The 25,840-nt window shown below is 38.3% G+C and overlaps 1 protein-coding gene across 1 annotated transcript; it reads left to right on the forward strand.

Annotated features, from left to right (window-relative positions):
* On the forward strand, nucleotides 1-25,698 carry CPB2 (carboxypeptidase B2). Its single transcript, XM_060287907.1, has 9 exons — nucleotides 1-83; nucleotides 1,226-1,334; nucleotides 4,659-4,760; nucleotides 7,059-7,163; nucleotides 10,787-10,897; nucleotides 13,593-13,686; nucleotides 18,443-18,645; nucleotides 21,390-21,477; nucleotides 25,359-25,698. Exons 3-9 carry the CDS (start codon nucleotides 4,680-4,682, stop codon nucleotides 25,541-25,543), a joined length of 867 nt encoding a protein of 288 aa, XP_060143890.1. The 5' UTR covers nucleotides 1-83; nucleotides 1,226-1,334; nucleotides 4,659-4,679; the 3' UTR covers nucleotides 25,544-25,698.
* Nucleotides 25,699-25,840: the final 142 nt, after the last annotated feature.

Here is a 25,840-nt window from a genome sequence, read left to right on the forward strand (position 1 = left end):
GCAAAATTGTCCTTCACTTTAGTAGGCTTTGTGGTATCTCTTGAAAAAGCAGCTGCTGAAGGAGATTTTGCTTCCTTCACAAGGTCAGTGAACATTCTGGAATGTCTGGCCCTGAACTAAAATTTGCATTAGGTATGATTTCTGTTCAGAGTCCATGCCTTCTTCCTTTTGGAGTCTCCTGTCCACATCTCCTTTCTGTATCCATTGCCCAAGCACCAGTGTCCCTTTGCTGCCCTGACACTTCCTGAAGGCCATGCTCTCTTCTGTGTATCAATGGGCAACCTTTGGATAATACACTATGATTAGTATTAATAATATGTTATTGGTGTTTTCTGCCTTCCTGGAAAGGTGCTGAGCCTTTCTATACATTGTATCATTTAATCCTTATTTAATCCTGTGAGGTAAATACTATCCTCATTGTGTGTATGAAAAAATTTTCAAAGGAGTTTCTCAAGGTCAGCCAGCTGGAACGTGGCAGAGCTAGGAGTCATACTCAGACCTTTCTGATGTCAAAGGCTTGGCTTTTACCCCCTGACATAAGTAAAAGTAAAGAAAGCTTTATTAGAATGACAGCTAACTTTCAATTGTTCATCCCAGGTAACAGAATGGCTTCAGTCTGTCTTAATTAAGATGTTTGTGCCTAGTTAACTGTGTGATCCTTTGCAAGAGAAATTAAATGAGATCACTTTCCTGTACCTTCCCTGTTCCTCTGTTCTTATTTCTCTAGAGATTTGACCAACTTTGGCCATGCAGAACCTATACATGCATATATATACCTATACATGCATCTGGTGTAGGTCAGTGACTCACAGGGAAAAATAAAATGAGAAGGCTTTCTGCTTCTCCTCGGTCCTTAACTGAAAACAGAATAATACATTGTTCCTCTGGATTGAAGAACATTGTCCATTAACCTGTATGTTCACATAAAACACACTAATGAGTCACAGTCGAGAAATGTTCATAATGTTGGAGAAGGGGTGAGATTTTGGAGGCCCTGAAAACATACCCCATAGGAGCCAGTATCCCTCCAATGCCCATGAGGCTCTACCCAGAGGGCTTGTGTATTTCAGCTCATCATAATGTTAGCTGGCAGTGCTTTCACCTTGTGCTTGTTAGATTTCTTAGTGACTTTTCCCCCTTGCTCACCTGTTGTGCGTGCGATGGGCCATGCAGGAAAATCAGAGCCCTCTTTGGCAACCAGCTCATGCCCTGTTTCATAACTCAGGGTCTTGTTGGAAAATGTGGAAGATCTTATCCGGCAGCAGACTTCCAATGACACCATCAGCCCCCGGGCCTCCTCCTCCTACTATGAACAGTATCACTCACTAAATGAGGTAAGCTGTCACATTTCTCTGGAAAATTCCTATTTTCGTTTAACGAGCTTTGCCATTTCAGCCATGGGAAATTATTAGAGAATCAAAATTGGTGGAAGAGGGTGAAAAAAAAATCACAATGAGGTTGATTATACAGAAGTAATTCATCCTTTTGTAGATATCTTCCCTGGGAAGATTGCATCGTATTTTGGAAATTGCCTCTAAGCAGCCTGTTTGTCCATAGCTAAGAGTATCTCTGTTAGGAGTAACACTGCATTCTAAGGAACAACAGGAAATTAAAAATAGGGCCTTTTTATTGAAACTGCCACAAAAAAATTAACAGTCCAATTAATCATGTCTCCTTAGACCATTATCCTAATTGTACTCTTACTGAATAATCACCATATTATCTCACTGAATTAAAGGAATTTATTCACTTATATTTAGTACACAATAAAGTATTTAAGTGCATTTTATTCCTCTCAGAAAGAACCTATTTAAGTAATAATAGTAATAATAATAATGTTGATAATGCCTGTGTTTTAATATTTAAGAAATTGGGTTTTTTCCTATTAGTACTTATAGGTTCTGATTTTTCTAGAGGGAACCTAAGCAAGATATCAATGTTCAATTGGCCTCAGTAAGCTTTCACATCATACTCTAAGAGCCATTTCCCCATATTTGTTAGTTCAACCCCTTGGAGTACTTTCTTTTCAATATAATATACTCCAAGTAGTACAAATCCCTTGATACCTTCTATTCTTTCATAGGAGTATGCTGCTATATTCCTTAATACAAGTATTTTTATCCTCTTTGGCTAGGTGCCCAGAAACTGTTAAGAACCATATCCATATTTTTAAGACATCTAAGGCTTAAGTAATAAAGTTTTCTATTGAATCGTCAAAAGCATCTGTTCTTTTCCAGTTAGTTAAACCAGAACTCAGTGTGCTTCTAGAATTGATGTACCTGGCTGGTTGACGGGGATCTTAAAATTGCAACCCTCTCCTTTCTCTCTCCTACCTTGCCTCTGTCTATTCCACCTAGACCACCTCCCTCCAGCCTCCTACATCAGCCCTGCATCAGCAAACTTGGGGTCCAGAGTGGAGAGGCTGGGTAGGCACAATTTGCAAATGGAGAACCTAACTATGTCAATGCTGTGTTGGGTTTGGTGGGAAGAGTGGAATGCCTTATACAGAGGTATTTAAAAACATTTTTCTGGGAATTCCCTGGCAGTCCAGTGGTTAGGACTCTGTGCTTTCACTGCCGAGGAGCTAAGATCCTACAAGCTGCATGGTGTAGCCTAAATAAATCAATAAAGGATATGGACATTAAAAAATTTTTTTTCTGGTATATTTTAAATACTTTGTTCAAAGGGCTTATTTTTTTCTTACCCTCACCCCAGGAAAGAGTTGGAAAGACACGGCAGGAAAAAGTATTAGGTTGCCATACACTGTATTAGTCGGTCATAACAAAGTGACATATACGGAGTGGCTTAAACAACAGAATTTTACTCTCTCACAGTTCTGGAGGCTGGAAGTACAAGGTCAAGGTGTCAGCAGGGCTGATTTATTCTGAGGCCTCTCTCCTTGACCTGCAGGTGGCTACCTCCTTGCTGTGTCCTCACACGGCCATTTCTCTGTGTGTGCACATCCCTGGCGGCTCTCTGTCCATGCTAATCTCCACTGCTTATAAGAACACCAGTCAGGTTGGATTAGGGTCCATACCAACAGCCTCATTTCAACTTAATTACCTCTTTAAAGGCCCTATCTCCAAATGCAGTCACATTCTAAGGTACTGGAGGTTAAGGCTTCAACATATGAATTTGAGGGGGGACACAATTCATTTCATTACAATGATGTTCCAGAAAACAGTTTGGACCTCTCCTCGCTCCCACGCCCGATCCTTTCTAAGAGGTTTGTAGGAACCATGGCAATCTTGCTCCCCGGAAATTCTGCCAAGTCCTTTCTTCCCCTTCAACACTGATCTCTCCTTCAGTCCTCACCACATGTTCACTTGAGGGGCAAGAGGGGTTTCTTTTGTCATTGACTCTCACTAGGAAATTTTCAGTAATCCCCTGCAGGGGAGAAAAACAAATGACTGAAAAACATCACTTAGAACAAATGGCAAAAGAAGAGAGTTATTCAAAGGATGTGACCATCATTACCGCAGATTGTGAAATGAATAAAGTTTTCCGTAAAGCTGCCTTTATATAACACAGCCTCCCTGTTGGAGGAAATCTACTGAACCATCAATGCTGTAACACAAAATAGTTTGATGTAGTAGTTCTCTCAGGTGTATGCATGCCTTAGAGGAGTAACACAGTAAACAGAGGCCCAATGAGGAAATCCTGATAGTTAAATTTCCGGCACCTCAGACACTGACAGCACTGGTACTTGGCAGCAGGTAGGCCTTCCAGGAGCATCTGAACTCTCAGCACAAGGCAACCACTCCCACATACCACTCACCCTAGTTATGTTCCTCTAAGAGGATCCAAGGGCAAATGGTGCTCCCGTTCCCATCAGCTAGGATTGCTATTTGAAATTACCTCTAGAAAAATTCCCAGAGATAAGGCCATTGGGTTGGTCATTCCCACTGCAGAAGGTGTAAAAGTTTAAAAATCGCACCTGAGAAGTTAGTCTATATTAAACATGGCCAGGCTCCATCATTCAATGCCTGCTTTCAGGTGGGCACTAGCCTAAAATCAGACCCAGAAATTTTTATTTTTTCTTTCTGTTATAATCTTGACAGAATCACAGACCACTAGACTTCCACCCAGGAGAGAGGTCCAGAATCAAACTCCTTCCCTGGGTAGAAGAGAAATTTTTCTTCTCCAGACTGTTTTCCCCTTTGCCTCTCATCATTTCAGAGATTTTGTTGTGAGTCCACAGGTCTTCAGTAAGAAATAATGACACCTCGATTTATCCTGTTCAAAGGCAGCGCCCAGGACTTCCTTAGGTTACTCTTGAAAAGTGGATATTTAAAAAAAAATTCCATATAGAAATGAACTCTTGAATGGTAAAGAGGATTTCATGCACAGAGGCAGGGATTCAATGTAATGAGCCTTTAAAAATAACTTAAGGAGCGCTGCTTTGAAGATTATCTTTTCCTAATTTGTTGTAAGTTTCTTAGTACTTTTTCCCTAAACCTTGATGTTTTTCAAAACTTTAGTTTTATTGATTTTTCTAAACAGCAGAAGAAACACCCTACCCCAAGTGTTTTAGTCCCTCATTCTCTCCACATACAAGTGTTTTCGAGGGATTGCCCTTCCTCGAAGAAGTGGTCTGTTTCCTTTGTCAGGAAAATGCTTTGAACTTGCTCTGTGACTGCTGGTTTCTGCTCTGATAGATCTATTCTTGGATCGAAGTTATGACTGAGTTGTATCCTGATATGGTTGAAAAAATCCACATTGGATCCTCATATGAGAAGTACCCACTTTATGTTTTAAAGGTATGTTGTGGGAAGAGTCGTTGACCTTTCAACTTTGGGGGATGTGTTAATTCTCCAGCAGTGCTTGTTATTACTTGGATTTTTTTCTTTGAGTTCTGGAAATATGTGTGTTATAAGTGTTCCTCAACTTTATTATCCAGCTATTTAGGGATTGGTTATTACCTTTAAATTTTTTTCCTTTACTAATGTAGTGTTGGTCTAACAGTATCAACTCTGTGACATAGATAAGCCATTTAACCTTCCTGGGCTTTAATGCCTACCTTCATAAAATGAGGGGAGTGGTCTAGATTAAATTTCAATCCTGTTTTATTAACACCACCACCTCTGACTAACTGACTTAGGCAAAAAAAAAAAAAAAGAGTAGGGGAATCTGTGATTGAACAGATATTGACATTGATACAGTTTTTAGAAACAAAGAAAGAGTTGAACAGCGAAACTTAGGAAGGGATAGGAACCAGGGCAATGCTGGGATTTGGGGCAGCAGGGCTGATATGATAGCTTTTGCCTCAGTCACCACCTGTCTGGTTCTTTATTTTCAGTTGAATAAATTGGCCTTAGTAAAGTCAATGAATGTGGCCACAGGATGAATGTTGGGAGCCGTGAAACTAAACTAATTCCTGCCTGTTAAGTTCTAATTCTGCAGTTCTGTTTTTTTAACCACTCTTTCCCCGGAAGAAAAAAAAATAAAAATAAATGAAAAAGAAGCTCTGGAAAACAATTTAATCATTGGAAAAATACATCCGATTTAGGAGCATTTAATTTATACATAGTTTCCCAACATTATCTAAATTGTGATAGGTGGGCCTCTTCGATCATCCAAAGATAAGATTTTGACTCAGGATTTCTGGGTTTTCATCTGTTCTGACAAGAACTTGCAGTGCACACTCAAGGCAGACATAGGAAAATTGGGTCCTCTTGACAGCCGAGTTGGTCAACCAGACTGGATCCATGTAATCATGGCCTACCCACTCACGACATTTACTTTCAGCCGTGTTGTGTGTACTCTTTGGAACTTGTGTTTCTGGGACCTAATGTACATGTTGGAGAACCATGCTTTCTGCATGCATTACTCCCAATCGTACTCAACCAAGGATGTGCACATCATGTGAGTCTCTGGGATTCCTCCATCTTCCCAGCGTCAGGACCGGCACCAAGAGACTTTGCTCAGCACAGTAAAACAGAAGGTCGAGTAAGGCAACTAGTGCAGACAACTCAGGATTTCTTTTACACTGAGTGGATTAAATCAGCTGGGTAGTTCTCCTCTTTGTACAATTTGACCCTTTGTGGCCAAAGCCATCTGACTTTCTCACTTGCCTTCTTATTGGATATCACGAGCTCCGGGTTGGTTAAGAAGAACCTCCCTGAGTGGCATAGATGGCAGTTTAAAAATCGAACTCTCTCTTTTTCTTGTTTTGGAATTCCAACTCCACATATTTGTTTGAGTTTGCAACACTCTTCCCCCTTCCCTCCATACTCTAACATGTGTGTCTAACTAATGTTTAAAAGCAAATGAATTATGATTCATTTTGCTTGGAGGCGTTTTTGAGAATTCTTCTGAAGACATCAAAGCCTATCATGGAGGAAAGGTGGGGAGTTCTTATTCCAGGAAGCTGGCAGCTCCACTAGTCCCCCAGATGGTAAATCAGAATGAGGGCCCTGTCCCCAGATCTGTTGGTAATAAATTGGCGTGAAGCTAGATGTGTGCTTATTTTGGGGTGACATAGGGAAATAATCTACACATTAAGGGTGTGCACCCGGGGAAAATGGTGAGGGAATCCAAGTTTATCTTGGACCACTGGCTTTCCTCTCCCAAGCCTTTCTCTGTCCCACCCCTCCCACAGAAAGCTGTGTACCCAACACATAACCACTTAATTCTAACTAGAGTGTGAAGGTATGGCCTGAAACACTAGTTCTCTGCTGTCTACTTCTACACCCACCTCATGCAGCTCTGGTATCGCAGGGGGATTGTGAGGGAATAAAAAGAGCTTTACACAAGACTAAATCAACTATACTTCAATAAAAAAAATGTAAACATTAAAAAAAATAAAAGTTAAAGAAAAAAGAGTTTTAAATCGAGTCCTGGCTTCAGACCTCAGTCCCAACCCTCATCAGCTATGTGACCTTAGCTACTATCCTTTAATTACACCAGCTTTTAATTTCCCTTGAGAATTCTCAAAGGCATGCAGAGAATAATGCGCATTTCATAGATTTGCTAAAAGGATTAAGTAGAAGCACTATATATATGGAAGTTATTATCCTGAAGCGTCTTATTACTGTTTTTTTATTTCCTCTGTGCAGGTTTCTAGGAAAGAACAAAGGGCCAAAAATGCCATGTGGATTGACTGTGGAATCCATGCCAGAGAGTGGATCTCCCCTGCTTTCTGCTTGTGGTTCATAGCCTCTGTAAGTATTCACATTCTCTTAAGCCAGAGTTTCCCAATATGTGGCCTAAAACCACTTGCATCAGAATCAACTGGCCTGTTTTTTAGATGCATTTTCCCAGGTCACATCCTAGAATTCGTGACTTAAAATGTCTGGAGGTGAGACTCGGGTATCTACAATCTTCACAATCTTCTCAGGTGACTTTTATGCATATTAAGTTTGAGAACCAAGACTTTAAGCATTTAAATTACACTAAAGATTGTCTGTCTTATCCTTTCTACATTTCTGGCTGGTGCTGAACACTGGAACATAATTAAGAAATAGTATGCCATTGTGGTATGTTCCCTAAGTAAGAGAAAGAACTGAAGCAATTATCGGAATTGAGTCCCAATGAATTTTTTTCTTTTGATTTGACTCATGCAGATACCTTTTGCCATATTCTGCCCTTAGAAATTGAACATAAAGCAACATTACAGAGCAGATCGTATTATCCCATATATCATAGTAGGGAATTTTGTCCCCAAAGAAGGCCTCGGCATCAAAAACTCCATATATGAGACAAAGAGTACACCATAAAAGTAAAAATTATAATGACTGTAAACCTCTATAATAAATGAAAACCGTTCAGAAAATTTTTGCAAATCATATATATGATCAGGGACTCATATCCAAAATATATAAATAACTTTTACAAATAAACAGTAAGAAGACAAATAAAAGACAATTTTGAATGGGCAAAATATCTGAAAGGACAATTCTCCAAAGAAGATATACAAATAGCCAATAAGCATTATGAAAAGATGCTCAACATCATTAGTCATTAGGGAAATATGAATCAAAACCACAATGAGATACCACTTCATACCCACCAGGATGGCTAAAATTTTTAAAAGACAGATAATAGCAAATATTGGTAAGAGTGTGGAAAAATTGGAACTCTCATCCACTGCTGTTGGGATCACAAAATGGTGCAGACACTTTAGAAAATAGTTTGGCAGTTCCTCAAAAGTTTAAGCATAGAGTTACCATTTGACCCTGCAATTCCACTCCTAGGTGTATAGCCAAGAGACTTGAACACGTATGTTTACAAATGTTCAAAGCAACATTATTCATAAGTCAAAAAGTGGAAACAATCCAAACGTCCATCAACTTATGAGTGGATAAATGGAATACAATGGAATACCATTCAGCAATGAAAAGGAATGAAGTACTGATTCATGCTACAACATGGATGAATCTTGAAAACATTATGCTAAGTGATAGAAGCCAGACACAAAAGGCCATATATTTTATTATTCCACTTACATGAAATGTCCAGAATGGGCATATCCACAGAGACAGAAAGTTAATTAGTGGTTGCCAGGCTGGGGGAAGAGGAGAAAGGAGAAGCGGGGTAATTCCTAATGGCTAAGGGGTTTTTGGTTTTTGGTGTTGGTGGGCGGGATGATAAAAATATTCTACAGATAGTGGTGATGGTTGCATAACTCTGTGGTATAAAATCCAGTGAATTGTGCACTTAAAAATGGTGAATTTTCTGGCATGTGAATTATATCTCAATAAAGCTGTTAAAAGCTAAGCACCCCTTCCTCTGGGATTTCAGCTGCAACCACACATGAAGGTAGGGCTTGACACACAGAGTATAGGCTATATTTCAGCCCTCACTCACCCATTCTGTTCGGAGCCCTGCTTATGAGACAAGAAATTCTCAGACTAACGTTGATCATCTCTCAGAGACTAACTTTTTGCTGAAAGACTCCCATCCAACCATAAAGAGAGTGAAAAGGACAAAAAAAACCAACCATAGCACATCTATTAAAATTTCAGCAAACATTGTAGAAATAAAAATGATAAATGCTTTATTATTTGAAAGAAAATAAGATCTCCTAATGTTTTTTTTCTGATAATGAATGCCACGTTATTACTGAAAAATGACTCTAACGTAAATTTACAAATTTGTAGCATAAAAATGTATTTAACTAGTCGCTCAACTATTTAAAAGATTGCCTCTTTCATTCTATAAAATTACTTCCTTTTCATTAAGTTTTTGTTTCTGACCTATAGTAGATTAAAAAGTAACTTGTAACTTTTGCTTTCCTTTCTCCCATATTTACTAAGGGGTTATCTATGGCAAATAATTTAAATTTGACTATTATGGTTGTTCTAGGAAAATATGGATATAATATTTTAAATATTTAAAGAAAAGATGGTAAAGTTTTAGCTATAGCAAAGGTAAGATTTAAAAGACATTTTTCTTGGATATTAGGCCTTTATTGGTCATATCATTTGCAAATATTTTCTCACATTCAGTAGGTTGTCTTCTAGTTTTGTCGATGGTTTCCTTTTTTTCTTTTTTTTTTTGTGAACCACTATATTGTACACCTGTAACTTATATAAAATTGTACAGCACCTATACTTCAATTTTTAAAAAAGACATTTTCTTTTTATCAACAATGAAAAAATACTTAACAAAGTCTTTGAGTAAAGTTTAAATCAACAACTAATTGTGAACTAATCCACAAATTAAAATGTAACAATGTTGCCACAAATGAAGAACTTATACCAAAGCTTGGTCCTAGATGAAATGATCTAACTGGCTGAAATTTGTCTTTGTGCTTCTGCTACGTCTGTATTTGGTCATTTTGGAGTGAACTTCTCAGTCGTTGGAATGTGGATGTCCTTGGATCATGTTAAAATATGTGACCCTAAGCTGGGTATGACTCTAAAGCACAGAAGAGCAGTGTCAGATGATATCTGTTACGAAACTCATAGCCAGTACCTAGGAAAAGCTACCACTGGCTTTAAAGCCAAATGATCTGATGCTTGGGAAACGAACTCGATTCTAGCAGAAATTTAGCTCACAACTTATAAGGACAATGCAGAAAATATTATCTAGACATGTGTGGGAATAAGACAAGGTTAGTCTAAGCTTTGATTGAGATGGCTTATTGTGAAAAGAGTGGAAATATAGGTTTTTGTTTCCTTAAATCTTTGTAGTGGGCTTTAGGCTTTAATAAAGAATTCTTTTTGTTTCTTGAAGGAAGTTTTAGAAAATAGATGGTTGAATTTTCTGCCTCCATAAATAGGAAGACCAATTGTCCCATGTCCAGGGCATTTACCACCACTTGGCAACATAGTACCCTAAGTTCAGACTTTTCAAGGAATTAATACTCTTCCTGAAAGTTGAATCTGCAAATCTAAACATCTGAAAATTTTTTTTAATAAAAAAATAGACTAAGTTTAGTGGATATTAACTAGATGGATATTAACTAGACTTATTGTGGTGACCACTTCACTATATAGACAAATTTTGAATCATTATATTATACACCTTAAATTAATACAGTTGACCCTTGAACAATGCAGGGGTGAGGGGTGCCAACCCTCCCTACACTTGAAAATCCATGTATAACTTTACAGTCAGCCCTCCATATCCACAGTTCTGCATCTGTGAATTCAATGAGCTGCAGATCATGTAGTACTATAAAAATCTGAAAAAAATCTGCATACAAGTGGACCCACACAGTTCAAACCTGTGTTGCTCAAGGATTATATGTCAATTATATCTCAGTTAAAGAAGAAGACACAGACTAAGTTTAGAAGGACATAAAAGATATATCATCAAATATACTTGGTTTAATTTGTAGGTAATTCGTTCCCATGGGCAAGAAAATCTGCCTACCAGTCTTCTGAGGCACATGGATTTCTATGTTATGCCGGTGGTTAACGTGGATGGTTATGACTACACGTGGAAAAAGGTAGGTGAAGGTAAAGAAAACAAAACAGGGAATACAGGATACATAGGCTGAATTATTTATAGAATCCTGGACCCTGGTATAATGGTTTTATTATGAAAAAAAATTTTTAATTCATTATGGAAAAGTTCAAACATATATGAGTGGGAATAATTGTATGGTAAACTCCTATGTACCCATCACACAGCCAATCAACTCATAGCCAATCTTTTTTTTTTTTAGCCAATCTTTTTTCATCTATATCCCCAACTCCCTTCTATCTTACCCATATTATTTTGAAGCAAATCTCAGATACCATATCATTTCATCAATAAATATTTCAGTATGCCTCTCTAAAAGAGGTCTTAAAAAAATAACTGTACAATTATACCTAAAAATGAACAATAATTATTTACTAGCATAAGATTTCCAAGCAGTGTTTAAATTTCCAATTGTATCATAACTTTTTAAAAAGTTTATTTCTTTGGTTCAGGATCCAAATAGGCTAATGTATTGTGATTGGTTTATAGCTTTTATTTTTATTTTGATCTGTAGATTCTCTCTCCATCTCTCTTTTTCTCTATTTCCTTGCATTTTTTTCATTGAAGGAAAGAGCTTCCTGTTGTCTGGATTTGCTAATTGCTTTTCCATGTTCCTTTGTCCTCTGTATTTTCCGAAACCTTATATTTGGATTCTAGAAGCTTTATAAGATTCAGGTTTGACGTTTTTGGCAAGACTACTTCATTGTGATAGTGTGGTCTCCCAACAGGAGGTGCACAATGTCTGGCTGTATCTCTTTTTGTGATGTTAGCTACCTTGATACGCAGTACCTACATCCGTTCATTCTTACTAGGAATCGTTTGAATGGTATTTTGATTGTAAAATCATGAGTTGCAAGAATTAGAACAGCATTCTAACCGAATGTGCATTGTAGCAGAATTGCATTCTAACCAATATGCGAATTTAATCCTAGTACCCTTTAACTCAATCATGAACATAAGTATGAATATCATGGTCCGTCTCATCTATACTGGAAACCATTACTATTTCTAATCCATCAACCTCATGATTCATGTAAAATTACTCAAGCAATATGAAGTACAGTCCTTTCTAATTTAATGAGGGGCACATAAAAACATAGTTGAACATATATGAAAAACCTTCTTGAATAGCACATACAAACACTAAGGGGAATAAGAATAATTGCAGTGATTAGATACATAAGGAATTATACAGGAATTTTTTTATGTAGAGGGTAATTTAAGCAGAAGAGATAGGAATAGTGAAGGAGATTGATGAAAAAGTCATCTCAGGAAAGACAAATACTGTGAGTAAAAGTTTGTCCATAGGAGTGAGCAAACCCTGAACTAAGTAAGTGAGAAATACCTAGTATAGTACCTAACACAAAATTGGTGTTCAGTAAATGGTCACATTTGTAGGTTGCTGTTACAATAAATTTATGCCTTCGCTGGAATCACAGTGGAATTCAGCCACCTTTTAGATATTCTTACTCCCCAACTGTCCTTTGTATCTTAACTCTGCCAATTAGTCCCTGAAGTGTGAGAACTTGATTTCCTCAGAACAACTGTTGCTACCAGAATCACAGGTCTGGGGTTGGAAGCAGACTGGGAGGCTTGGCGAAAGTGTTGGTGGAATAGGGAAAAGTGTGCCATGTCATCCCAACCCAGAACTTAAACAAAGTCTGTGCAACTGTTTACATGATCAAATTCCCAGATTACCCAAAGAACCCAATGGAGTATTTGCATTACGTTTAAAAACCAGAGTTGAATCAGTACAATCAAAGGAGCCATCAGGCTAGAGGTGTCTGCACAGCTCTGCCTCCTAAAGGTTTTTTTTTTTTTTTTTTTTTTTGCGGTACACGGGCCTCTCACCACTGTGGCCTCTCGCGCTGCAGAGCACAGGCTCTGGATGCGCAGGCCCAGCGGCTACGGCTCACGGGCCCAGCCGCTCCGCGGCACGTGGGATCCTCCCGGACCAGGGCACGAACCCGCGTCCCCTGCATCGGCAGGTGGACTCTCAACCACTGCACCACCAGGGAAGCCCCTCCTATAGGTTTTAAGTGAGTGTTGAATTCAATCTAAAGAGAGCATTGAAACTCATGACTCAACAATTTTGTATTATAATCATCAAGCTTGCTAAAAGACTTGATCTTAATTATTCCCACCACAAAAAAGAGATGATAATTTATGTGACATGATAGAGGTGCTATCCCCCAAATGGCAATCATATTACAATATGTAAATGTATCAAATCAACATGTTGAACACCTTAAATTTGTGCAATGTTATATGTCAAATACATTTCAATTAAAAAAATGACTCATAGTTTTAATTTGAGTTGAAACACCAAGTTATTTTACTTTTCACAGAAGGAACTTAAAATGACAATGCATAAAATTAAAGGAAACAAGGCCAAATAAGAAGGCCAGTAAGCAGCCTAGCAAAACCAAATGAAATGGTTTTTTTGTATAGGTCAAAGCTCATGAAATATCACCATTTCAGTTGATTCAAGTTTGAGTGAATCCAGCTGAGACCTGGATAGAACAGGGGCTATGCAAGAAGTACTGTGAAGACAGTGACAGGATAAAGAGATGAGTTGAAGGAGAGAAACACAACACTGTCCACTTAGGCTTTAAAAGTCGTGTCTTTCCTGAACTGCAAACATGGCTGCCCTGGTTACCTGTGTTTTGTTTATTTAGAATCGAATGTGGAGAAAGAACCGTTCTTTTCATGAAAACAATTCTTGCATCGGAACAGACCTGAACAGGAACTTTGCCTCCAAACACTGGTGTGGTAGGTTGTTTGCTTTATTTCTAACAAATGTCTCTTCATTTAAAAGGTGGTATTCCTAAAAGCTCATTAATTCAAACTGATTAGAGGGGAGGCCTATCTGAATCAGAAGATAATTTAGATAAGAAACTTTTTGGTTAAACGTAGTGCTATGAAGTTTGACTCAGATCAGCAAAACACCCTTACCCTGTTCCTCCCTGCCATGTCCATACCTTTAAAAGAAGGAAGTTGGATTAGTTCTTTAAGTTCCCTTCTAGCTTCAAAATTCTAAAATTCTATTTCTCTGAAATCATAAGGAAGTGACCACTAAATTTCCTACTTTCATCAACAAATAACATTCATTATGAGGATATCAAAGGCTAGGGTTGGGTGGGTGCCTCTTATTTTCAATTGCTTTGGAAAATATTGACTTCTATAGTGCTGCAAAACATTTTGTGGGGTTTTTTTCCCTTTGGCTTGTGGGATCTTAGTTCCCCAACCAGGGATTGAACCCATGCCCCCTGCAGTGGAAGTGTGGAGTCCTAACCAATGGACCATCCTGGAATTCCCAGAACATTTTGTTTTGTATTCACTATTCACTTTCTTAAGTTCTTTCTTTCATGAATATCGTAAAGAGAAACTTGTGTCCAGCACTGTGGGAGCTCCTTGTTCCTTGATTCCAATGAGTTAAGACACTCAGTGAACACTGATTTAGGCATTTGGGGATATTGTCTGCTCTCAGGGAGGTAGGTGTTAGTTCACCACCCCCTCACTATGTTTCATAGTTACTACATTTAAGAAACAACTACAAAGCAACACTAAACTTAACGACTGAGCTGGAATCACCCATATTTTTGGAGGTGGGAGCATGTGACAACAAGGGAGCACAGCTATTGAAACCACAGAAACATCCTCTTCCTCCCATTCCTTTACTCTACACAGTCCTAGGTACATGATCTTCTGTATTTCCTTTTAAAAAAAGAAGTGAAAATTCATGATTTTGAACATTTCATCATTATCCCAAAGTAGATATGAAAACTTTTCGGTCGAGTACTTACCTTTTCTCTTCATTTCCTCCTTCCTCTAAGTCAGAAACCCCATGAGGGCAGTGACCACTATCCATTACCTAGTGCAGTACCTGACACACTGAGGGGTCTCTGAAAGCTATTCAAATGAACATGTGCATGAAATTAGTTGTTTTAAGAGAGCTACAGATAAAGTAAGTAAACAGCTGATCCTGCCTCAGGCTAAAGGGAATCACTTAGTGGTTTCTTCATAAGAGGCCGTTGTTAAGATTATTCAGTAAAAGTGCCCACTGTGCATTCTTTCATGTGTTTGTTGGCAATCTGTATATCTTCTTTGGAGATCATTAATCATTAGAGAAATGCAAATCAAAACTACAATGAGATATCATCTCACACCGGTCAGAATGGCCATCATCAAAAAAATCTAGAAACAATAAATGCTGGAGAGGGTGTGGAGAGAAGGGAACACTCCTGCACTGTTGATGGGAATGTAAATTGATACAGCCACTATAGAGAATAGCATGGAGTTTCCTTAAAAAACTAAAGATAGAACTACCATACGACCCAGCAATCCCACTACTGGGCATATACCCTGAGAAAACCATAATTCGAAAAGAGTCATGTACCAAAATGTTTATTGCAGCTCTATTTACAATAGCCAGGACATGGAAGCAACCTAAGTGTCCATCATCGGATGAATGGATAAAGAAGACGTGGCACATACATACAATGGAATATTACTCAGCCATAAAAGGAAACGAAATTGAGTTATTTGTAGTGAGGTGGATGGACCTAGAGTCTGTCATACAGAGTGAAGTAAGTCAGAAGGAGAAAAACAAATACAGTATGCTAACACATATATACGGAATCTAAGAAAAGAAAAAAAAAAGGTCATGAAGAACCTAGGGGTAAGACGGGAATAAAGACACAGACCTACTAGAGAATGGACTTGAGGATATGGGGAGGGGGAAGGGTAAGCTGTGACAAAGTGAGAGAGTGGCATGGACATATATACACTACCAAACGTAAAATAGATAGTGGGAAGCAGCCTCATAGCACAGGGAGATCAGCTCAGTGCTTTGTGACCACCTAGAGGGGTGGGATAGGGAGGGTGGGAGGGAGGGAGACGCAAGAGGGAAGAGATATGGGAACATATGTATACGTATAACTGATTCACTTTGTTATAAAGCAGAACCTAACACACCATTGTAAAGCAATTATACTCCAATAAAGATGTTTTAAAAAAAGTGCCCACTGAGGTGTAAAGACTGCCACAGCAGTGATAATTGGATAGGGAGCCAGAGAAACAGCAGCTAACATAAAAGACCTCTGAATAAATAGAGCTGACAGTTGCTAAGTGCTGAGTTTCATCCCCTGAGTTTCATTATCTACACATCGTGGATGAAGAAACCCAGACTTTAAAAGGTTAAGTCCCTTGCTCAAGAGCACAGAGCTAGGAAGTGGCAGAGCTGGGATATAAAGCCAGGCCGACTAACTCCAAGTTTGTTGAAATTCTTCTAAGTCTGACAATCACTCTTCAGTTATAAGTTCCCTTTTGGAACTTCTTTCATCCGCAAGCTCTTTTGCTGCTCTATTTTACTTAATGTTTTTCGTGGTAAAACTAGCATTACCTGGGCTTCCCTAGTGGCGCAGTGGTTGAGAGTCCGCCTGCCGATGCAGGGGACACGGGTTTGTGCCCCGGTCCGGGAGGATCCCACATGCCGTGGAGCAGCTGGGCCTGTAAGCCATGGCTGCTGAGCCTGCGCGCCCGGAGCCAGTGCTCCGCAACGGGAGAGGCCACAACAGTGAGAGGCCCGCGTACCGCAAAAAAAAAAAAAAAAAAAAGAGAAAGGCAGGCTCTGTAAGGATAATAAGGATCATGGAGTAGCCCATGGAACCCAAGGACTGGGATGCAGGCAGACCTCGGAAACAGACTAGAACTGGGCCTGAGGCACTATAGGGAGCTCAATGGCTCCTTTCTTTCCCCACCTCATCTCTGCAATGCACACTGGCCTTCTCTGTGTCCCAATCCATGTGACGATGATGATGATGGTAATGCTGATAAACAAGTTATTAAACACTCAGTATACGCCAGCACTGGGAAAAGCATTTTATAATTTATCCATTTAGTAGATAAGGAAATTGAGGTATACATAGGTTTAAAAAAATCAAGATTGCCTTGCCTCCTAGGGCATGCCCAGTAATTCTACTCTTTCTCAACCACTCTAGAAGATTGATTGAAATGCAAGTGAGTGATAAACAGCTTAAACGCCAAAATAGAAGACTAGAACTTTTTAAAATTACTGTTGAGTCTTAACAATTACAGTGCCTTACTGGCATTTTAAAAAAATAAAATTAAACAGAAATATATTTGAAAGGAAAACTTCCAACATGTTAAGAGTTGACAGTGCCAGATGCCCATCTTGTGCCACAAGTGTTTTGTAAAATGTAAAATTCCCATTGAGTGAAAAGAGTTTGTCTTGCTTGGTTGCTCTGGGAAGCCAGAGAGCATATGGGTATTCAGATTTCCTGCTGGGCCACAAAAGTTCTGTTGATAGTACATAGAATGGGGATTCCAAACAGTCCTTATAATGGAAGTCTAAAAGTAGTGTCCAACGTAAGGCCTCATCTTTCATTACCGCCATTCATTCCTATAAGGGACTAATTTAGATTACATCAACTTTTGACTTATTGGTTAAAAAAAATTACCCAAGCCATATAGCTATTAAATGGCAAAGACAAGATTGAAATCAAGTGATGGGGTTTTTAACAATATGTTACATAGCCTCTTAGTGTAAAGAATGGTTATCACCAATGGTGCCCAATTTGAGTCTCCTAAAATAAGAGCATTTACTTCACAGGTTTGCCGTAAAGATTAAATGAGATATCGCCTGTAAGGCTTAGCAGAGTTCCTGACAGATAGCTTGTGCTCTTTGGATGTCAGCTGGTGATGTTATTGCTGTTATCTTCTTTGTTTTCCAGAGAGTAGCTTGACTGAAACTAGAATCTGCATCTTGATTTCAAGTTATCAGTGGAGGGATTCCGAATGGCGAAAGACAAGTGAGGGACCCAAATCGGGGCTAATAAACGGTTTCCAGGAGGGAAGAATCTTTCTGGGTCAGAGGTGGCTCCCTGGGGCTCTACCGCTGTGAATTAGGTACAGAGGAGAGAAGTGATGGGAGTCAGGCTACCATCCGAAGTGATGTTTTGTATAATTTCTCAAAGGAATGAACGCATATTAGTCTAGCACCAAATATCGCCATTCCGTTTTACTTACTAAACCACGTTAGCAAGTTAGAAGTAGCACTGAAAGCAGACTTACATATTCTGAGTTCTCAAATGAGACTTTTATGAGCTGGATGAATTAGTGATTTTTAAGCTACACATATCAGAAAAAACAAACTTACAATGATGGAAGAAAATGGGGTTTATTTTTCTCTTGAAACCACAAGTTTGGAGGCAGAGCTGGCATTTCTGAGACTCTCTTAGCCACTTTCTCGGGGCTGCAAGATGGCTGCCCTCAGGCAGCAACTGTTGGATGGCTTGCTATGAGGGCATGTAAATATTTGAATTCAAAATAAACACAAACAACATTTAGGGGACATTAGAAATATGTTCTTTACAGAGCTCAAGTGAATCCATTTATCTAAAAATGTTACACCCTGTATATTAGGAGAATACATGGTCAGGGAGATCACAAATTACAATAGGTTGCATTATCTACTTATGATTCCACTCCATCAATTTCACTACAGAGGAAGGTGCCTCGAGTTTCTCGTGCTCGGAAACCTACTGTGGACTTTACCCTGAGTCGGAACCAGAAGTGAAGGCAGTGGCTGATTTCTTGAGAAGAAATATCAACCACATTAAAGCTTATGTCAGCATGCATTCGTACTCCCAGAAGATAGTGTTTCCGTATTCCTATAGCAGAAGCAAAAGCAAAGACCACGAGGAACTAGTAAGTGCTGCTTAATTTTCTCATTAGCATTTCAGAAGTAAAATAATACGTAGTTCAAGAATCAAAAACTGTGGGGGAAAACGTTCTGTAGAGGACAAAGGGGGATAGGTGCTTTATATCTTGATCTAACATTTCTGAGAGTCACCCTAGGTCAGGGTTCATTGAGAGATTGTAAAGGACTGAGCCTTATTTTGAGGACATGAACTTCCGTCTAGCAGAGGGGCTCTCTAGGAAGATGTCAGACTAGCTCTTGGAACCTCAGGAGGGAACCAGTCTACCTTGACCTAATCTACATATGAAGCCATATGAACAAGGACAGGGACAAGGCTTTCTGGAATTATTGGTCTGTTTGTAGGTGCTAGCTTTCTGCAACAGCCCGCCACATATCAAGTCTTAGCACAACACTTATCGATTTGATACTAGCATTGGGAATTGTTTATACACTGACCTTCCTAACTTGCAGGGGTTTGATCCTATTAAAAGTAACTCCAATTTCAGCATTGAGGCAAGACCTCCCTCCTTTTGTGGAATGCGGTGGATGATACAGTGAGTTCAAAGAGGACTCGCAGTTGGCTACCCCCCCATCACTTTTTGGTCCCAGATAGTCTATGCTGGGGTTAATGGCAAAGGATGCAAGGGTTCTTGATGGATTGTGGCTAGGTTTGGACAAATCCTCATCCCAGATGCTCTCTGGGATGGAAGGGCTATGGCAACACAATGGAAGTGCTATAGCAACAGTCCACTTCTTGCCCAAGGTCTGATCTTTATGTACTGGTTTGTTTCTTATTGACTTGTTTTGGTCTGGTTCTCTTAACGGAATAAACTGTAGCCACATTAGGGGCTAGCAATTCCTGATGACAAATATAAAGTTATTTGCAGTTGCTAAGAATAACTCATTTAGAACAGAAACATCCTTGATACTTATGATTCCTTTTTCCTCTCGAGGGAAAACGTTTAAGGAAAGCTCCTTTATTGGTGTTACCTTTGAAGAAGTGAGAGGATATTCATCGTGATCTGGAAGTAGACTTAGTGTGATTTTGAATTATTTTTGGATTACTATCATCACAAGTGTTTGTTGAGAGTTATTATGTGTAAAATACTGTGTTGATGGACATTGAAAGAAGCATCAGGTAGGACCCTGTCCTTTAAGAGAATATGAAATGGTTAGGGAGCTCAGCCATTAGCAATTGTTACAGATAGCTGTACTGTAAGGTATAGTAACTACTAAGTAAGTGACACAGATGGTACAACTCACTTCTGACTGGGATAACTAGGAGTGGCCTCATTAATTCATTCAGAAGGAAACAGATAAGTGAGGGGATAAAGTCCCTGTCCCAAGGGCTTATAATCTATTAAGGTGTGACATAATGTAAAGAAAAAGGAATGATAAAGTGCCAGTGAAGTGAAGGAACAGGCACAATTTCAGCCAGATGCTGAAAGATAGGATTTCTGTAAGTGGACCCGGAGGGGAAGACTTTCTAAGCTGAGGCCAAGGTTCTCCCCACAGGAAGTATGTTCAGGGGAATGTAGGGTCAAAAAAAGGAAGTTGATCCCTCAGAAAGTAGATGAGGTCAGCCTGTGAAGGAGAGGTCACCTAGTCTGAATGTCAGAATCAATTTACATTTTATTCTGTAGATCAGGGGGTTCCGTTAAAACTTTTGAGCAGAGGAATGGCACAACATCATATCCACTGATATTCATCAGGTCCTTCAAGGGAGGGACAGTGAATACCATGATGCTAGTGCCAATTTCAGAAAAGATCTGCATAAGCTAGAAACGAAAATAGTGGAACAGGGGACTTTGTTACTATCCTGCAGCACACCAGGGATATAAACTTTTTTATTTGATGAGTCTTTGGGAGGCATTAGACATTTTACACGAAAAGGAAATAGAGTTTGTGAGAAGAATGAGGAGGGATTCATACATTGCTGACATACGTGTATTGTTTAGAGAAGCTGGGTTTAAAGTTTGGTGACAATTTTGTCTAGTTGTTTGCCTTTGAAATATAGTTAGACTTTGTTTTACAGTATAATTTTGTTACATATACTTTGTTTTACAAAATAAATGAATTCCTAAAAAAGGCATATGAGAATTATTTTTTCTTCAACTTAAATAAAATTTCAATATATTGGAAGAGTCTGTGTCTAAAGCCACCCAGCTGTGATTTCCGTAAAGAGAAGAACATTTTTAAAAGTTAATTTATTCTTCTCAATTTATCTCTTGGATAAATGCAGATTTTTTCATATATACAATTCTCCCCACACCCCGGCTCTATTGAGATATAATTAATTGACTTGTAACATTGTGTAAGTACAAGGTGTACAATGTGACGATTTGATACACATATATATTGTGAAATGATTACCACAATAAAGTTAATGAACACGTTCGTCACCTCACATAATTAGTTTCTTCCTTTGTGGTGAGAACACTTAAAATCTACTCTCTTAGCAACTTTCAAGTATATAATACAGTATTGTTAACTATAGTCACCAGGCTGTATTTTAGATTCTCAGAACTTACTCGTCTTATAACTGGAAGTTTGTATCCTTTGACCAGCATCTCCACATTCTCCTCCCTCCACCACCCCCAGCCCCTGGCAACAACCATTCTGCTGTTTCTTCATATATACAGTTTGATTGAATAAATATATGATTGGGTTTTTGTGTTTTTTTTAAGAAACTTCTACCTGTCTTGTTTTAAAGCTGTACATTAACTGAAATTCCATATCTTATTGATTTCAGTCTCTAGTGGCCAGTGAAGCAGTCCGTGCTATTGAGAATACTAATAAAAATACCAGATATACACATGGCAGTGGTTCAGAAAGTTTATGTAAGTATTTCTTCTTAAGATCTTAGGGGACTGTGAGGTACTAAAGAAATTTGTGTTTGGTTTTTCTGTGTGGATTTAATTTTTCTAAGTGGAATCTTTAAACATGGTCCCATGTAAAACAATTGGATTATAACAGTTAGAATTGGAAGCATGATAGCTATGACAGTACTGAACAAGGCTATATTAATACATAAATATACTAAAAAGAAACCAAAATGATACTTAAGAAATTATGCTCAGTGCTATAGAGTAGGGATTATAGAATTGGTATCACACTAGTTGAGTGAAACAGAAAAAGTCATAAAGGGTCAAAAGAATGTTTAAGATGCCCAGGGCCACCATGTAAGGTTGTGCAGGTTGAACACTGTACAAATCTAGGAATACCATTTACATTAGATGCTTTTTTAGGGGCAACCTGTGTCCAAGAGTATAGCTCATGGCACACTACAGTTGAATGTCCTTTGTTTGTATCACACTGATGGAACATGTGTGTGGCAAGCTCTTAACAAATATTTTAAATTAATTTCTGCTGGGAGATATTTGTTGAGGGACTCCTTTGTATCCACAGTGGGATAACAGACAATTTTGCTCTTTTTGAAACTGGAAGGGGAGATGGGAGAAGAGAAACAGAAAATAAGCGTGTAACAAGGTATCAGCAAACTATAACCCATAGGCCAAATCCAGCCCACTGCTTGTTTTTGGATAGCCTGTAAGCTAAGAATGGTTTTTCCATTTCTTAAATGGTTGAAGAAAACCAAAAGAAGAATAAGATTTTGTGACATGCGAAAATTACGTAAAATTCAAATTTCAGTGTCCACAAATAAAGCTTTATTCAAACACAGCCACACTCATTCATTTGCATATTGTCTATATAGCTTTCAGGACAGTGGAGTTGAGTAGTTCTGACATAGACTATGTGGCCCTCAAAGCCTAAAATATTATCTGGTCCTTCACAGAAAAAGTTCGCCAATCTCCAATGTAAACAATTAAATAGTAAAATATAGTGTAATCCCACTGATAAGCGAACAACATAATATTAGCGTATAGGTTTGAAAATGACTGCCTGAGAGAGAGGCAGCTTAGCTCAGGTGGCCTGGAAAGGTCTTCCTCGGCAGGTGACACGTCTGGGAGACCTACCCAGTAAGTGGCTGCCAAACAAAGGTGTGGGAAAAAACCAGGGAGAGGAAATGGCATGTGAACAGGCTTTGAGATAATATGTGCCAAGTCCCAGAGTTTCCTTTAACAGGTATGATTTATAGGGGGATAAAAACACATTCGTATTAATAATCACATCCATATTATTTTCAGTAAATTACTTGAGCACCAAAGGTCTATTAGTAGAAAGTCCAGAATCTTCCTTTTCCTCCTCAATCATCCCAAATTATCTCAGGACAAACTGAGGCCAGATTGGTCCACGTGGTGTCTCTGTCTCTTGCTGTCACTGGTCTATCTCTGCCTTTGCCGACCCAGGTCCTTGCTCTGGGTCACAACTTCCGTTCATAATTCAGAGCTTTCTTGATTCCCATCCTCTCTCTCCTGTTGTTCCCCAAAGCATGACCATAGTGCCTCAGGGCTGGAGGCAATTCTAGAGCAACTTCTTGTTTTGACGAAATCATTCCATCTCCAGGCATGCATTCATTCAATACAAATCTGTGTGTGTGTGTGTGTGTGTGTGTGTGTCTGTGTGTGTGCATGCGTGCGCACGTGTACATAAGTATAAAAAAAATTCTGGAAGAATAAATGCCAAATATTAATAATAGCTATCAGAAATATTTGCTGAAAGAATAACAACTAATCCACTGTTGATGGATATTTTTCAATACTTCAGTATAAACAGTGCTTCAGTAAACACCTTTGTCATTAATTCAAGTATAGGTATTGGAAGGAGGAAAAATGATCACTTTGCATATTATATGAGTGTCTACCTGGAAAACACAAAAATAGAGTAACAAAGAGTTGAGTAAGGTGGCTGACTATGAACTAAATATAAACGAATCTATAACTTACTTATATACCAAACACAATCAGGAAGAAAGTAAAATGGAAAAAAGATCCTACTGCCCCCCCAATATACATGTATACACATGCAGACGTGTACATATAGATACATACATACATATATAGATTCATTGTTAAATGTATATATGTGCGCACACAAATCCATATGATCTCTATGAAAAACCTAGAAAACTTTACTGGTGTACATAAATGAAGACAAATAAAAGGAGAAACCCACTACGGTTTTGAGTGGAAAAGCAATACAAAAAAAAGTGCTAGTCATTCTAAATTAGTTTGTATATTTAATGCAGTCCCAATGAACACTTAAATGACTTTGAACTTCATTTGAAAGAATACATTTGGTAGAAGAGCTTGTAAAATTCTGAAAAATAAGATTAATAAGAGAGAATTTGCTCCAACCAAGTATTAAAACACATTATAAACCTGTCATAGTTGCAGGGGGTTTTTGTTTTAATTATACTAATTATAAAGACACAAAGAAGCAATTATGGATAAACAAGAAGGTTCAATGTAAAGGAACTGAGCCTGGAAGTGACATCATTAGAAGGGAATAGTGAGTACAGAAAGACACTCAGATATATAAGATCTAGTATCTCATAAAGAAGGCATTTCAAACAGTTAAGAATGTTAGACATTGTTCAATTAATAGAGTTGGAAAAACTGGTGAGTTACTTAGAAAAAAATTGTACTTAGATTACTAACATGTCTTTCTCCAAAATAAATTCCAGATACATAAAATATTTTAACATAAAAACACTGCCATAAACCAAGTTGAAGGCTAAATGACCAAATAAGAAAAAAAATTCTCCACATATTACACAGGGCTAATAACACTTATGCTGCTTTTATAAGTAATCTATAAAATGAATCAAGAAGAAAAATGAGCAAAGACAATTGATAAAAATATAAAGATGGTCAATAAATATACAAAAAAATGTTCAACTCACTGATAATCAAACATAAAGACAACTTGATATTATTTTTCACCCACAAAATTGCCAGAAATGTATAATTCACATGGATGGTATGGGAATGGACCATGGGCATATTCATATCCTGCTAATGGAGGTATAAATTAGTTCAATTCTTTTGAAGGCTATTTGGCAACGTGCAGCACAACAGCACAACGTGCAGCTCTCCAAATAAATAATTATTAAAATTAATTACATCCAGCTTTACAGAGCAATGCTATGAGATCATTAAAAATGATAAGGTAGGGCTTCCCTGGTGGTGCAGTGGTCAAGAATCCACCTGCCAATGCAGGGGTTATGGGTTCGAGCCCTGGTGCGGGAAGATCCCACATGCCACGGAACAGCTAAGCCTGTACGCCACAACTACTGAGACCATGTGCCACAACTACTGAAGCCCGCGTGCCTAGAGCCCATGCTCCGCAACAAGAGAAGCCACCGCAATGAGAAGCCTGCACACCGCAACTAGAGAAAGCCCGCGCGCAGCGAGGAAGACCCAATGCAGCCAAAAATTAAAGAAAAAAAATGATAAGGTAGATTTGAACTCATTAATACATAAAGCTGGCCAGGATAGATTATGTTTAGGAATGTTCCTGAATATCTTGTATAGAATGATCTTATTTATGTAGGAAAAATATGTTAAAGTATGCAATGAAAAAGAAAGCACTAGAATATAAATGGTGACCATCACTCCTTGGTAGGGTTATATGGGTAATTTGTATTTTCTTCCCTAACCTGCTTTCCTTCAATCTCTATTTTCTTCCACAAATTTAAGATTATTTAATAATCAGAAAAAAGCAAAACTATTTTCATTTTTAGGGAAAAAAATCCCATCTTGTTAGTTAACTTGAAACATCTGTATTTCAAAAAGTTATTTCTTTTTTCTTTTTGTAGATCTAGCTCCTGGAGGTTCGGATGACTGGATCCATGACTTGGGCATCAAATATTCGTTTACAATTGAACTTCGAGATACAGGCAGATACGGATTCTTGCTGCCAGAGAGTTACATCAAACCCACTTGTACAGAAGCTTTCGCTGCTGTCTCTAAAATAGCTTGGCATGTCATCAGGAATGTTTAATGCTCTTGATTTTTTCACTCTGTTCCCATATTTTAATTTACTGATTCCAGCCAAACCAAATCTTTGTATCAGTTTCTTTTTAAGTTTTATCAGTTTTCATAAAAGGGTTTCCCATTCCTCGGTTTTGTCAAAGAACAAAATAAATGCTACCTTAAAATTAAGGCAGACAAGGATTCACATTTCTTTTTCCTTTTTTTTTTTTTTTTGAGAGGCTAGGTACTGATTTTTTTCTTTGATTCGCGACATTTGACTAGACATCTCAAGCAATTGTAATACCTACTTTCATGCAGAGCATTG

The sequence above is a fragment of the Globicephala melas genome, chromosome 18, assembly GCF_963455315.2.
Source record: "Globicephala melas chromosome 18, mGloMel1.2, whole genome shotgun sequence".
NCBI lineage: Eukaryota > Metazoa > Chordata > Mammalia > Artiodactyla > Delphinidae > Globicephala > Globicephala melas.

Excerpts from the sequence above, each read along its gene's own strand:
- CPB2 (XM_060287907.1), top strand. The coding sequence starts at position 4,680 with ATGACTGAGTTGTATCCTGATATGGTTGAAAAAATCCACATTGGATCC. Across the intron at positions 13,687-18,442 it reads TGCCTCCAAACACTGGTGTG|AGGAAGGTGCCTCGAGTTTC; the intron begins GTAGGTTGTTTG and ends ATTTCACTACAG. Across the intron at positions 18,646-21,389 it reads GCAAAGACCACGAGGAACTA|TCTCTAGTGGCCAGTGAAGC; the intron begins GTAAGTGCTGCT and ends TATTGATTTCAG.